At 34.8% G+C, this 14,766-nt stretch overlaps 3 protein-coding genes and 5 non-coding genes across 17 annotated transcripts; all 8 read right to left on the bottom strand.

Annotated features, from left to right (window-relative positions):
• Window positions 1-54: 54 nt before the first annotated feature.
• Window positions 55-3,471, bottom strand: LOC110619753. Of its 5 annotated transcripts, none has more exons than XM_021763301.2 (10): window positions 3,145-3,469; window positions 2,965-3,036; window positions 2,739-2,855; window positions 2,348-2,663; window positions 1,467-1,869; window positions 1,284-1,383; window positions 1,130-1,189; window positions 946-1,029; window positions 707-814; window positions 55-628 (listed from the first exon to the last, which is right to left on the bottom strand). In XM_021763301.2, exons 1-10 carry the CDS (start codon window positions 3,160-3,162, stop codon window positions 320-322), a joined length of 1,587 nt encoding a protein of 528 aa, XP_021618993.1. In that variant the 5' UTR covers window positions 3,163-3,469; the 3' UTR covers window positions 55-319. The 5 variants fall into 5 exon arrangements, with proteins under 5 accessions (XP_021618993.1, XP_021618992.1, XP_043814181.1 ...); XM_021763300.2 differs by having other exon boundaries at window positions 2,941-3,036; window positions 3,145-3,468; XM_043958246.1 differs by having other exon boundaries at window positions 446-639; window positions 707-804; window positions 2,941-3,036; window positions 3,145-3,471.
• Window positions 3,472-3,631: 160 nt separating this feature from the next.
• TRNAK-UUU lies at window positions 3,632-3,704 on the bottom strand. The gene has a single exon. It is a non-coding gene; the product is annotated as a tRNA-Lys (tRNA).
• Window positions 3,705-3,784: 80 nt separating this feature from the next.
• On the bottom strand, window positions 3,785-3,857 carry TRNAK-UUU. The gene has a single exon. It is a non-coding gene; the product is annotated as a tRNA-Lys (tRNA).
• A 130-nt stretch (window positions 3,858-3,987) lies between these two features.
• Window positions 3,988-4,060, bottom strand: TRNAK-UUU. Its single transcript has one exon. It is a non-coding gene; the product is annotated as a tRNA-Lys (tRNA).
• A 131-nt stretch (window positions 4,061-4,191) lies between these two features.
• Window positions 4,192-4,264, bottom strand: TRNAK-UUU. Its single transcript has one exon. It is a non-coding gene; the product is annotated as a tRNA-Lys (tRNA).
• A 131-nt stretch (window positions 4,265-4,395) lies between these two features.
• Window positions 4,396-4,468, bottom strand: TRNAK-UUU. The gene has a single exon. It is a non-coding gene; the product is annotated as a tRNA-Lys (tRNA).
• A 1,098-nt stretch (window positions 4,469-5,566) lies between these two features.
• On the bottom strand, window positions 5,567-7,188 carry LOC110619686 (16 kDa phloem protein 1). 5 transcript variants are annotated; one of them, XM_043958527.1, is made up of 6 exons: window positions 7,085-7,109; window positions 6,879-6,999; window positions 6,540-6,605; window positions 6,127-6,265; window positions 5,829-5,964; window positions 5,567-5,749 (listed from the first exon to the last, which is right to left on the bottom strand). In XM_043958527.1, exons 2-6 carry the CDS (start codon window positions 6,943-6,945, stop codon window positions 5,693-5,695), a joined length of 465 nt encoding a protein of 154 aa, XP_043814462.1. In that variant the 5' UTR covers window positions 6,946-6,999; window positions 7,085-7,109; the 3' UTR covers window positions 5,567-5,692. The 5 variants fall into 5 exon arrangements, with proteins under 5 accessions (XP_043814462.1, XP_043814463.1, XP_021618916.1 ...); XM_043958528.1 differs by lacking the exon at window positions 6,540-6,605 and having other exon boundaries at window positions 7,085-7,188; XM_021763224.2 differs by lacking the exon at window positions 7,085-7,109 and having other exon boundaries at window positions 6,127-6,259; window positions 6,879-7,075.
• Window positions 7,189-9,996: 2,808 nt separating this feature from the next.
• LOC110619402 (receptor-like cytoplasmic kinase 176) lies at window positions 9,997-13,088 on the bottom strand. Of its 2 annotated transcripts, none has more exons than XM_043958525.1 (6): window positions 12,727-13,088; window positions 11,684-11,988; window positions 11,296-11,431; window positions 11,032-11,174; window positions 10,807-10,930; window positions 9,997-10,614 (listed from the first exon to the last, which is right to left on the bottom strand). In XM_043958525.1, the coding sequence occupies exons 1-6, from the start codon at window positions 12,776-12,778 to the stop codon at window positions 10,151-10,153; spliced, it is 1,224 nt and encodes a 407-aa protein (XP_043814460.1). In that variant the 5' UTR covers window positions 12,779-13,088; the 3' UTR covers window positions 9,997-10,150. The 2 variants fall into 2 exon arrangements, with proteins under 2 accessions (XP_043814460.1, XP_021618520.1); XM_021762828.2 differs by having other exon boundaries at window positions 11,684-11,994; window positions 12,727-13,078.
• Between the last annotated feature and the right edge of the window lie 1,678 nt (window positions 13,089-14,766).

The following is a 14,766-nucleotide window of genomic DNA, read 5'->3' as shown; positions in this document are numbered from 1 at the left end:
TTAAGCTTTTTTAATGTTTTCAATTTGAAATTTCGAATAAAATAACTGAGGAATGTTTTACATAGGGGTAGAAATATCATTTCAAGTCAGGAACTCTGCGCACTGCCTCTGTTAGACTGAGAGCTATCACGTGCTTAAGCCAAAACAGGAAGATGACATCATCAATGGCAGGTGAATAATGCTGCTTTCATGATAGTGACAATTAACGCAAAACTCGTTTTTAACTTACCTTATTATTATCGAGTGTATCATTCTACATATAACAGAATTTTTGTACATGATCTTCCATAAGTTACGGAGAAGTTTTTATTTTGCTTTTTCACAATGGCAACAGATAGCGGAACTCAGATTCATAAGCTTGAATCTCCACCATTTTTGTTGAAGGAGATTTAACCTCTCCATTAATGCACTCCATCATCAAACGTTTGAGCGACCCAGAGCGTGGCAGCTGGCTATATATCCATTCCAACAGTGATTCCATGTTGTCTGCAAAATCTTGCATGTACCATTGAAGAAGCTTGGGAATCATAATCTTCCTCTTGCTTGTAACCCCAACTGAAGCTTCCAGATACTCCACTTTTGCTTTCTCCAATTCATTTACCACTTCTTCTGGGGTATAAACCCTTAGCTGCATACAAACTCTTCCTTCTAAACATAACATTCACACTAATAATATATGCGAATGGCATAATGTATATATACTCACTGCTGGGGAGGACCAGGTGCCCCGGCAAAGAGCGAAGGTGATGTTGGATTCTGGATACCCAAGACCATAAGCACGTCGTAGTAGCATTTCCTTCTCATCTGGAGGGCCCTTGGAAGTGAAAACATCACCTTGTTAAGCTTTTACATTGAAAGAGGGACCTTAAAGTAAAGTTACAACCAAAAATTTGAGACATCTAATCAATTGAGAACATTAAGTATGAATTTGTCTGTTTGCCTTACATGTTTTGTTTCACATGGATGTCGGAGAATAAAATGCTCGATGGCCAAGGCATTCAGCACTATCCCACCAACATTCAAGGCAGCCTGAGTTAAAACAGTCTCAGTAAATTTATAACAGCCCAGCCAAAACTGAATTGAAATGGTTTAACTTTTATGATAAATCAGAATCAGGATATTGACATACCTTGTTCATGATTGCCAACAGTTTCTCCTGAGAGGAAGGCAGCCCATGCTCTAGAAATGCCTGGAAATTTCATAAAAACAAGTGGACTCGATATTGATGTATGAGACATTTATTTGACTGACATGATTAATTAGCTAAAGATATCTTACTATACATGCATTATGCTGGCGTTGTAGATATTAATCCAAAATGCTAGCTTCTGCTTGTAAGTCAAGAATGTCAAGTCAACATTGCCTAATTTCTGAATTAAAACCCTGGAAAAAAAAAGCAGCAGAATCATGACATAAATGCATGGACAAAAAAAAATTATTTTATGTTCTCAGGAAACCTTTTCAACCTCATTTTTCCAGAGGATGACAAGCCTTCTGAAAAACGACAGACATCTAACGAGTTTCTAACAATGTGGATGAAGTTCTTGTAAGGTCCAATGTCTCTGATATTGCTGTCTAAATCTGGAATAATGCAGTAGGGATCAAGATTTGATGTATTGTGGTTGAGAGGAAACATGGATGATTTACTGTTGAACGAGGGTTTTGAGATTTTTGAACTCATGCATGAAAGGCCAAGCTTCGGGATAATGGCTGATTCTGCTCTATCCTGTGGTGGCTGATTTAGATCAAGAAATATGCCTATTAGGCATTTGATTAATTCTTCTGAGAGTTCATTTGGTTTCTCATCACAAATTTCTTTATACATATGATGTTCCTTCTGCATTCTTCCTCTTCTTGATTTTTCATCACCTGCATTACACAACAAAGACCAAATAAAATTTTAAATTAGCTCCTGGTGCAGCCGTGACTAAGAAAATTATTACTATAGTTAGGCCTTTTTTTTTCCTAAAATTAGCTCCGACTGAGGTTTGAAATTAGTTTTGAGTAGCTTCTCGTTTCCCACGGTTGTAATTTTGATAATAGTAAATTTTAGGTCAGTGAAAAATTCTTAGTGTTCTTCGTAATTTTAATCAGAGAATTAATTATCTTATAATAGATATTTGATTCTAGTTAAAGCCTGGATTATTTTACAATTAGCCATGCTTAACTGTCTTCCAAATTTTGATAAGCAAAAATGCCAACGAAAGAACTCCATGAATTGCCAAAAAATATATTACATATCACGAATAAAATAATTTCCATTTTTCATGGCTGTAGGAAACAAGCATCAGCCAATGCTGAAGGGATGTTCATACACAATCTTTTGATGGAGAAAATGGAAGCTTACTAGTGGAACCTGTTGAAATCACACAAGACATTTCCTCTGCAGAACCCACTGAAGCTCTTCTGAATTTCCTGAACTCTTTGAAATGCTGTGATCTTGATAGGTGACTGCAGTTATCTTCAAGCAGCGATGCATTACCTGGTCTGCATGGTGGTAAGTGATTCTGGTTTCTGAGTTTCCTCTGCTGCTTCCTTTGAAGTTTCCATTTCTCAGTTTGTTTCCTTTCTTGGTACAAGTTTAGTTTCAGCTCATCAACTTTTCTCTCTAGCCATATGATCTCCTCCTCTACCATTGCTAGTTCTGTAAGAATCCCTTGAACCTGCAGATTTATAATTCCTCTTTATAACATCATTCCCTTACAAAAACTACTGTCGTCTTAGATTATTGCTCTTACCTGTGGTGGAAGCAAAAAGGCAAGGCATGGCTGTGATGAGACAGGACCATGCAGTGCAGAGTGTAAGACCTTGTTCATCGTCTGTTCTTCTTCTAATTTTACTCTCAAGCTCTCAACCTGCACCAGTTATAAAGGGTCATTTGGAGTTATTTCAATGCCGAATTTTCATCAACCCAGATGGAAAAATGAAGTTTATATTCACCTCAAAAATGAAGTTTATATTCACCTCATTCTCGAGATCGAGCCTTTTCTGCTTATCATCACTTTGTTGCATCAGGAAGTCTTCAAATTTCATTATCTGAGAAGCCAAGGATCGAAAAAGAATCAAACTTGTCAACCTCAGGGCAACATGTTAGGAACTAGCAAGCAAAAGGTCCTTAATAAAACAGAGAAAAGGAAGGCTTACTTGGATCGTGGGAACCATTAAGGGTTCAGTTAGAAGAGCTGGAAAGAATGGAGTGAACAAAAGGGAGAGAAATTAACAATGTGCGGTGGAAAGAATTTTTAGCTGTAAAGGACGGTGGTAGTGGCGGTGGTGGTGGTGGTGGTGGCTGATATAAGTGAAGGAACATGGCTATCTCATGAACTTATTTCAAAATGTAAAAAACATTAAATTTAGAAGAAATTGACGAAGGTGAAGACGTGAAGCCCATGAATAGTTTGAAACTTTCCTATACATTTCTTGAACAAAAGGGCAAAAATTTTTCGTGGTCACCTCATCATCAAGATTCAAGAATGACTTTTATGAACAAAAATCTAGTAATTCTAATGGATATATTGTCTTTCGACCCAAAAATAATTAATCTAATGGATAAATTCCATTTGTTTTTTCTGTGAAAAATGGAAATAGAATCATTTTTTTCTTTTGGTAAATTATCAACGTCAAAACACAACGCCGTCTGTGGGAATCGAACCCACGACCACGTGGTTAAAAGCCACGCGCTCTACCGGCTGAGCTAAGCCGGCTGCTGCGTCAGATAAAAATAAATTTATTAATAAATTTATTTATTTTTTTGTGAAAAATGGAAGCAGAATCAATTTTTCAACGCCGTCTGTGGGAATCGAACCCACGACCACGTGGTTAAAAGCCACGCGCTCTACCAGCTGAGCTAAGACGGCTGTTGGGTCAAATGACAATAAATTTATTCTATTTGTTTTTTTGTGAAAATGGAAATAGAATCATTTTTTCTTCATCAAGAAAGTTCCCTGTCAAAGTAAAACAAACGCAGCCAAAAAGGTCAAAACACAACGCCGTCTGTGGGAATCGAACCCACGACCACGTGGTTAAAAGCCACGCGCTCTACCAGCTGAGCTAAGACGGCTGTTGGGTCAAATGACAATAAATTTATTCTATTTGTTTTTTTGTGAAAGATGGAAATAGAATCATTTTTTCTTCATCAAGAAAGTTCCCTGTCAAAGTAAAACAGACGCAGCCAAAAAGGTCAAAACACAACGCCGTCTGTGGGAATCGAACCCACGACCACGTGGTTAAAAGCCACGCGCTCTACCAGCTGAGCTAAGACGGCTGTCGGATCAAATGACAATAAATTTATTTTATTTGTTTTTTTGTGAAAAATGGAAATAGAATCATTTTTTCTTTATCAAGAAAGTTCCCTGTCAAAGTAAAACAGACGCAGCAAAAAAGATCATAAGACGACGCCGTCTGTGGGAATCGAACCCACGACCACGTGGTTAAAAGCCACGCGCTCTACCGGCTGAGCTAAGACGGCTGTTGCGTTCTATTTGTCAATTAGTTAATTTTAAACAAAATATTTTATTTTTCTTAAATTGTTTATACTTGATGCATTCTTTTATCAACAAATATAGAGTTAATTAATTATATTCATACGTAGGGGATTTTTGTGTTAGAAAATAAATAAGTTAAATTTATTATTTTCCTTTATTATATTTCCATTTGTCATTATGATTTTCGATAAGAAAAGAATATTGAATTTTTTTTAAAAAATATATTTTAAATACTGTTAAAGAAAATGATTTGAAAATTTCATTAAAATATATTAGAATTCAATTTCAAAAATTTGGAAAGAAAAAATCTCACACTCTGTCGGGGATTAAAAATGGATTCAATAACTTATGAAATAAATTTTAGTTTTGATATAGTTAAAAATATATTAACCCTTTATTTAAAATAAAAATTTTTCAAAGAATTTAATTTAATTTCCATTTTATTAAATTTTTATTTTGAATGAAATATTTCTTTTCTAATTTATATAATTTTTATTTTTTAAAAAAATAAATTATGCAACAAGTCGATTTATGCAACACTAAGTCGAGCAGTATTCAGTTCAAATCGAAAAAATTGTTCGAATTGAATTAATTTAAAAATTCAGTTTAATTTTTTATTCATTTTGATTTGATTTGATTTTTAATTTTAAAAATTTCAGTTATTTCAATTCGATTCGATTTTAATAAAAAAAAATCGAAAAAACCAAATCGAATCGATTAGTGATAATAGTATATTATTTTCAATAATATAGAAATATTAGATCATATTAATATTAAAATATTCTAATTAAATTTTAAAATACTAAAAGTAACGTATAAAAAATAAAAAATTTATTAAAAATTTAAATCAATCAAATCAAATTAAATCAATCAAATCAAATTAAACCAAATCAATTCAATTCGATTTAATTTTTTTATTAAAATCAATTCGATTCGATTTTCATAAATACTAAAATTTTAATTTTTAATTTATTCTGTTGAATTAATTTTAAATTAAACCGATCAAATTGCTAACCTTTTACACGGATAACACTCGGCATAGCAATATAGATTATATAAGTTTCATTGCATCCATACCTCATGAAAAAAATTTGCTTCAAAATTAATAATAAATTAAAAGTTAAAGAAATTGTTTTCATTTAAATTCAAACTCTCACATCAAACTAAACTACTTTGATATTTTAGAAAAAAAAAAGAAAAAAAAACACTCAAAAGTAGCTTTCCTTCCACCCACCAAACTCTTCATGGTTGCCACCATCTTCCACCTAATACAATCAACAAAGCAACCATAAGATTTAAATATTTTTTAAAAAATGTGGATATTTAAGTAAGGATTTTAAATACCTTGAGGGTGAAAGTGACGCCAACTTGAATCTCTCCACAGTAACACTGATCTGCTTGAACAATGCTATATTTTTTAGGCTGAATTTCAGCACTTCCCTTCTCCACTCCTAATTCCAACAAATCCTTCACATATATCCTATATATAAAAAAAAAATTTACTCTCTTGTCAAAATATTAATAAATTAATTTTTTATCTCAAAGACTTGATTCCCAATTCATATTTTCTTCCCCTTTTAATATAAGTAAGAAAATAAATAATAATTTAACTTAAAAAATTATTAAATAGAAATAGTCTTACGTGGCTTGGCCAAGAAAATCATCAGTAGAGAAGGTGTCCTTGTCCATGATTTTGAGAATGAGCTTGTAATCAGCACCTTGTCCTGGATATTCCACTTTGAATGCAATTTTCTCATCCCACACTGGATTCCCACCTGCACCTGCCCCGTTCATTAATCAAGTTGATCAGTAAAGATCATTGATGTGCTGGAAACAGCTCTACATGCTTATTATTCTCTGAAATCAAATCCTTCCCTTTGATTCTCGATTTATTACGTCAGCGCATTTATATTTTAATATTTTTATTATTTAAATAATATTTAAATAGTCAAATTAATTTAAAAATAAATTATATAATAGAATTAAAAATATTTAATTTATTTATTATAATAAGAAAATTGATGATAATTTGAATCGAGTAATAGAAAAGCTAACCTCCGGCGACACTGCTCTCGCGCTCTTGGTTTTTGTACTTGACGATAACATATGGATCTATCTTACCTATCATCACATTTCAAAAACCAAACAAAATTAACTTCTTAAATTTCACACAAAAACAAAAGAAAATTTTTTTTCATTTTCCAAAAAAATAAATAATTTTATGTGATTTTCTGATCATCAATAATATTATTGGAAATGATCCAGCTTTTAACTGCGTCTTTGAGCAGAATCAGTAGGAAAATCGTTTGAAACAAGAAGCAGTGAGGATATGGTGAAAAAGAAGAGAAGGAGAGAAAAATGATGGTAGAGAGGGGATTAGGCTTATATATATACCTAAGAAATCAGTGCCTCTGAGGCCTTTTGCATTCAGCAGCTGCACTTCCAATAATCCGATAGCCATATCTGTTTGTTTCTTGCTTTCTTGAATCTTTCTGAAGGATTGAATAGAACACCTCTGAATGAGAAGAAGAAGAAGAAGATATAAATAGCTTAAAGAATTGAGCATGTGGACATGGAAAGTAAACAAGAAATTTTAATACCTAAATTCTCGCAGAAAGAGAGAAGAAAGAAGTAGGAAAGCTCCATTGACATTTTCAATGTTTTTTATTGTTATAAAAAATTTAATATTTTTATTTAGAGCTTATTTGAAACAAGGAAAATAATATTAATATGATCTATTCTTTTATTTAGAGCTTATTTGAAACAAGAAAAATAATATTAATATGATCTATTCAATTTCATTTTTAACTATTAAAGAAATTTAATATTTTTATTATTAAGAAAATTGTGATATATCAAAATAAATAATCTAAAAATAATTTTGAACAAAAACAATGAACCCAATTGATAAAAAAGAGTATTGTCATCCTTATTAATTAAGCCATTTGGATTCTTACAATTTAATATGGTTGATGAAGTTTGCAGTTCATTAAGACGGCTATTAATGGTATTGACGAAGTATTTTTGATATACCAAGTCAACGTGAATAGAAGCCACCAGAATTTTCTTATTGGTTCAACTAATGACTGCTGTGACCAGTCATAGTCATTTAGCCTAACCTGCGTAATCAGTCACGACGCTTATGCGAGGAAAACTTTTTTAACCACATTAGGGTCTAAGTTCATAGATAAGATTTATTATAACTTTAGTTTTATAATATTTTTTTAAATAAGTATTCTCTAAATGCGTGATCAATTTGATTAAATTTCATGAATTTTGATGAAATTTGATGATTTGAGATTTAAAGAACTTAAAATTTAAGTGTGTATGAATAAATTTGATGTGAATGAGTCATATCTCTTTTTTTTTGTCTTATCTTCTAATTATATATAACCGCCACCTGTCACTTTTATACAAAATCATAGGTATCCACCTGTCCACTATTGTTAGACGCCGTTTAATTTTCTTTCAACGTTCATGCTGATAGGATCGCAGTATAATTGGACTTGCTTTTCTACTCTTTTATGTCAAATGAGTTGAATTCCTTTCTGATAAGTTCAGACTCCCAGTCAGTCTGGTCCATTTCAGCCACGGATTGAGTTGTGTGCTAATGGATCAATTTGTGCAGTGAATTCCGATAGATTTTAGGTTTGACTCTCTTATTTTCGATCTCAATTTGATTGCGTGACTCAGCGGTCATCAAAATTTAACATTTTTATGTTTTACAAAAATCAAGTGAAGAACCATTTGGAATTTGGGATTTAGAAAATTTTAAAACATTTTACCTTCCTCCACATGATTCAACAACAGGACTACTGATATGGCTCTACCAGGTTCAAGTTCAAGCAAAACATGTTACAGAAATTGACAACCGAGTAATAACACTTCCTCGTCTACTGCGCCTGGTGACAAGTCAGCTGATCTAGATCTTGATCTAGAAACTGACCTTGAAGCTCTATCAGATGATGCTATTCAAGTTTTTGTGATAAAGGACATATACTAAAAAATTAAAAATTTTATTAAAATTTTTAAAAAATTAAAAAAAAAAACAAAGCATTACAATTTATAATAAAAATAAAATTTTAATATATAAAATTATAAAAATATTTAAAATATATAAAAAATAATTAAAATAAAAAATTTATATTCTAAACTATAGAATTTTCGTATTGAATTTTATGATAAAGTCCGATTCAAAGGTCCGATTTAAATTTATCATAAAATTTAAAACTAATTGATCCATATCATCTCGTTATCTTGTCTACATTCACGTTTTTTTTCAATGAAGCAATCAAATTTTGATTATAGTATAATACAAATACACACGACCGGATTTGCTATCAACTGCACTGAATGGCAAAAACAACAAAATTTTGAAATGGTAGAATAGAGAAAACACTTGCTCGCTGTAACCATGGCATTTTTCATCCACACCATAACCAGGGGAATAAGACCTTCGAATGTGATCACCATTGCGCGCTGGTGGAGGACCCCCAGGAGATCTCAGACGGTCTGCAAGTCTTCTACCTGGGGAAGCAGAATAGTCCAGCCGTCTTGAAGCAGGAGAGTATGACCTGACAACATTTAAATACATTTTCTCACCAACTTTGACAAGCACAAGGACAAGTAAACCAAAATACTATTATGAAAGCTTACCTTGAACGATACCGAAACCTAGAACCTAAATGATGACGAGGGGCTTCTTACATATCATATCCATTTTTCTTAATATAAATAAAAATTATTATTTAAAAAAATTATTATTATTATAGTTTTAAAAAATATTTTTAATACTTTAAAAGCATCTTGATGTTCAACTGAATTTATGAATTAAGCTTATAAGTTAATTTATAAGTTAACTTTGCTCAAGAGAAACACCCTCTTCTATATCAAAATAGGAAACTGGAAAAGATGCAGTTTTATTTTCAAGTATAATGATGCTTACAACAATCCACGTCAACGGCAAAAATCTGACTCAAGATTCAGAAGAAATCCTCCATAATCTGACGTATGCTTGGGATCATTTTACGAGATCGCAGAGAAAATATATCACTTGTTTTCATGCAAGAGATCAAAGACCACATGGTCATACAACTCTTTTTCTGTGGTCGCCGACAATCAAAGCCTTCAATTGGATTGAAAGGCACCAGATTCCCATGAGAACCACGACCCACTTGTGGGGTAGCTCGGCAAATTTTATTACATATTCTGTTCTACCATTGACTTCATCTGTCCAAACAAATGACAACTTGGTCTTAAGAAAATGCCTTCACATGTACTTTCTGCTGTAAAACCTCAACCGAACATGGGGACATGAGGAAGCATAGGCATGAAAGTTCTCCAAGCTCAGCAGCTAAATACATTTTCTGCAAAAACTTTCCAGGTCTGTACAACATTCCTTCAAGGCACCCCTGTAGATTGAGAATCCTGATAGTTCTTTAGTTAATATAGGCTGAACAAAGGCACCTCCTACCTTAAAAATGTACTGGGTCACGAACGACGAGCGAAAAGAGAACACCGCAAAGAAATGTCAAATTTAGATGTCATGGAAATGAAGAACTGTACAATAGCAGACTCATTATGTTAACAAACTATATATACTCATACAATGAAATTCATAATTTCCTTTGGATAGTTGTGAGTAGCAAAGCATTTATTTCACTCTTCTAAGCACGCAGAGGAGAAGCGGTTGGCTTTGGATTAGAGGCAGCTTTTCCAGCAGAAATTTCTTTGGTACTTCTACGATTTTTAGGATCGTTGCTTGAACTTCGATAGCGTTTTCGGGGTTTTTCACTTTGAGAACCTCTAGATTCCTCATTGTCATTGGATTCGAGCAATAGTTCCAATGCTTTTACCAATTCTTCCACCTTTGGTCTAAACCTTGGCTCCGTCGATAGGCATTGTACTGCAAGATTAGCTGCTTTTAGTGCATCTTTCAGTGAATACTGGCCTTCTAGTCGGGCGTCCATTACTTGGAAAACTTTGCGTTTGCTGCCAAGATAAGGCCTTGCCCAGTCAACTAGATTTTGTTCCCTTGATGGTTTGCTTTTGTCTATAGCTCGCCTGCCAGATAAAATTTCAAGAAGCACAACGCCGAAACTGTATATGTCGCTCTTCTTAGTTAGATGACCTTCATAAAAAATGAAAGAAAGTGAGATATGGGTAGGTAAAAGAATATCAAATGGACAACGACCCATAAACATTTGATGGATCAGCATGATGATAGTTAGAGCATGCACCAAAATCAACTTTCAACACGCAAAAAGAAAAAAAGAACATAAAATATGAACTTGAACAAAGTAAAGAATGGAAGGCCAGGTACCTGTAGCCATATATTCAGGTGCTGCATACCCATAAGTACCCATTACTCGAGTTGAAACGTGGCTTTTACTACCTGTTGGCCCGTCCTTGGCCAACCCAAAATCAGAGAGTTTGGCATTATAGTTCTGTCGTTACGATTTAAAAAAGAAAAGAAAGGAGGAGGGTGTTAGAGAGGTGCAAATATTGTGACTCCAGTATAAGCCAAAATTAAAACATTTTCACATACTGAATCAAGCAGGATATTGGAAGCCTTAAGGTCTCGATATATCACTTTGGCCTTATCACTATGAAGAAATGCCAGACCCTTAGCAGCATCAAGAGCAATCTTGATTCGAAGGTTCCAAGAGAGTGGTTGAACATAAGAAGCCCCTGTTTACACCAGGAGTATTATTATTTCAAAACTTTTTTTTATTTTTTGAGATATTCTGAAGTCATAGAAAATGTCACCCATGTTGAAATGGCTGCACAAGAGAGGATATGAATTACTTACTTCTAAATAAATGATTCTCCAAGCTGCCCTTTGGCATAAACTCGTACACAAGAAGGCGATGGTCATCCTCTAAGCAGTATCCAATCAATTTCACAAGATTTGGATGATAAAGCTGCCCGAGAAAGTTGATTTCGGTCTAGATTCCAAGAAGCACCAAAAAATTTATCAATGATGCTGTCTTTAAATGCTAGCATTCATGCATATGAGTTAACAAGAGCAATATCCTTAAAGATGTTAATATGTCTGTTTTAGGTAATTAAAAAGCATTTTCGAGTGCTACACTTGCCTTATGGAATGTAATAATAAGTAATAAATTTAGGTAATTGGCGGTGCCTAATGACAGCTCTAGAAATAGGCAGCAAGGCGAATCAAAGAGGGGAATACTTACCAACCATTCCTGGTGACCCTGGAAACTCTCTTGGTTAAGCCTCTTCACAGCAATAACCATGCCAGTTCCAGGCCTGGCAGGTGTTAGTGAATGTTCATCAATCCATCCTTTGTAGACACAGCCAAATCCTCCTTCACCCAGCACGCTATCGGGGCGGAAGTTCCTGGTGGCTGCCTTTAGTTCACCAAAGCTAAAGCTCTTCAAATTGGAAGACTGCAAGATCTCGCCCTCAGTCCGAGGAGTTGAAGGCACTGTGCTGCTAGTTCCACTCGCATCATATCCACCTTTGCTGCCAGATTTTGGATCTGCCCCTACAGAATTAACAATTAAATATCACAAATCTTGCAAGTCCATCAAAAAGCTATAATGCCAAATAAAATAAATAATGAGCAATCTAACTCACCATCCAATAAATAACCAAATCTTTGCTCAATTAGCAAATCAATTTAAGGGAAAATAAACAACAGGAAGTAAAATTTAAACACTTCTATCATAATCAAAGCCCCTACTAACTAAGCCTTGCCAATTGCCAAATGGCAGAGCTAGTTAGGCTCAAACAACTAGAGGCTTGTGTTCTTTTATCTATTTTTGGTTGTCTACACTTTTAAGAAAACAAAATCAATGGATTGGATAATTCTTTGATGGTGATACAAAATTTCTAATGAGCAGAGAATGGTAATGCAACAAAATTTCGCAGTGAAATCAATAGAATACTGTGAAGATTAATTGGATCTTAGAAAGGAATCAAAATTTTCTTTTTGTCTAAAGGGCTAAAATTCTCGCTTTCTCTTCTTTCCTTTACCTTTTCTCAGGAACCAAACAGAATCTAACACCGAAAATGTAAGCAAAAAGTATCCAACATGATTATACTTTTTCAAGAAAAGCTATCTAAAGCTTCTGTCTTTCCTGTTTTACTAATCAAAACCAAACAGCTTCACGTTAAAAGAAAGATCCCGGAAAAGGAAAGAAAAACAAAAGTCCGCCGCTAATTACAAAGCTCAAATTAGCATTAAAAAAATGAAAAACAAGGCAAAAAAACATACCATGATGAAGAGGACTCTCAGCTTTGATTCTCACACTAAAGCACGAACCCATGAACAAAAACCTCAAAGCTCAAGCTTCAAGTTGCTCACTCTTTCTCACCAGCCTTCAGCTGCCAAAGATTATACAAAGTAGAAAAAACCCAACTCAAAATACCCGACAAAAACAAAGCAAGGAAGCTTGAACCCGTGAACAAAGGAAAAAAATCAAGTGTGAAACCGAGCTTTATAGGCAGAGTTAGCTGTCACCCACAACGATGACCAACCAATCGCACAATTTGACCGAATGAAAGCTTGAGAGGGAAAGATACTAATAAGAGTAAAGAGACGAGACGAGTACGCAGGCAGATGGGTGGTTTTTGTCGCTTTGTGCTTATTTTGGGATTTCTTAGAAAGTTCTATTTTACCAGAGAGCTTTAGCCATGGACAAAGTGGAAAAGGTTGACCATGCCTTCAATTATGCATTTTTATCAAACAAGTGGAAAAATTTATAAAGAGAAAAGTCCTTTGACTAATTATCTCTTCACATTCTTATGGGTATTATTAATTTATTGTATTCTTTGAATATAATATAAGATATTACTTTGAAATTTCTTAATAATTACCATGAATGTTCAATTTGTATTATGCACTTTAAAACAAACATTGCTTCATTTATTATATAAATATATATCCTTAAAATATTAGATTTGATATCTGGACGTTACCGATTCAGTATGAGGCTAGACTTGCGAAGACAATACCAGTCTAAAGTTTATGAAGTTTCTAGAATCGATCAGATCAACGCCTTCCGCCTTGATCCGAACGCATGGAGTGGATCAGATCACTCACCAGTCCAAGTCTAATAAAAAGAAGCTCAGTCAGAGAAAAAAATTAAATGGTCGACTAGTGTGAAAAAAGTGCATGACGTTTTCATACGTAAGTCCCAGTGTGACAAAAGCAGATGGCACAGTGACCGTTAAACGTCAATAGTTAAGCTTACACCACTACTATTGTAATACCTGGCTAGACTCCGGTATCGGAATCCCTACCGTCCGGTGGGACCTCGGATGTCGGAAACCTCTAGAAGGGTAAAACTATGATTTTATGAAATGTTTTCATGTATTTCATGTTTTTAAGTAAGAAATTAAATGAGTTTTTGCATGAAAAGTCTTTGGAGGAAAACCCAGGTTCGGCCGCCGAAAGTCAAGTTCGGCCGCCGAACATGCATGCGTTTTGGAGGCACGTTAGGCCCCCGAAAGCATGAGTGAGGGAAGTCCAGGTTCGGCCGCCGAACCTCATGTTCGGCCGCCGAACATGGCATGCATGCGGAGGCACATTCGGCCCCCGAACGTGGTCTGGCCAGCCACTATAAAAGGGTCCCTTAGCCGAAAACGGGCGAGTTTTTCCCCATTTTCGGCCAAGGTGAGCTTTCCGCCGCCCCTCACCCATTTTTGATGTTCTTCCTCTAAATCTTTCAAGATTTTCACTTGTTTTCCCTTGGTTTTGAAGATTTAAGCTTTTGAAACAAGTTTTGGGGCTTGGAAGTCTTGGAGCTAAATCCCTCCATTTTCCGAGCTAGGGTCGTTCTTCCTCTCGATCTTCAAGAGGTAAGCTTCGATCTATGCTTCTTTTATGTTTTATGAAAGTTTTATGCAAGTTGATGGGGTAGAATGTATGTTTAGGCTTGTTGTTAGGTTTATGGGTTTATGTTGTGATTTGAACAATGTATGTTGGAAATGTGTTGTTTGAAGTGTTGTAGTTGGGGTATATTATAGTTTGAGACCCCTAGGTGTGATGTATGATGTGTATGCATGTGTAGAAACAAGTTTATGCATGTTTTGAGGCGTTTTGGAGGCTGTGGACACAAGGGAGCCAAGTTTCTGCCCTTCGGCAGAAACTCAGGTTCGGCCGCCGAAGTGACTTTCGGCCGCCGAACCCCCTTGTGGAGGCAGTTTCGGCTGCCGAAGCCTGCCCCCGAAACTCAAGTTTCGTCTCTGTCTGGGAGGTTCGGCCGCCGAAAGTGCCGCCTAACCTGCATGACTTTCGGCTGCAGAGGGACTT

The sequence above is a fragment of the Manihot esculenta genome, chromosome 7 (genome assembly GCF_001659605.2).
Source record: "Manihot esculenta cultivar AM560-2 chromosome 7, M.esculenta_v8, whole genome shotgun sequence".
Classification (NCBI taxonomy): domain Eukaryota; kingdom Viridiplantae; phylum Streptophyta; class Magnoliopsida; order Malpighiales; family Euphorbiaceae; genus Manihot; species Manihot esculenta.
Note: the sequence above shows the minus strand (reverse complement) of the source record. Positions and strands in the feature narration are given on the sequence as shown.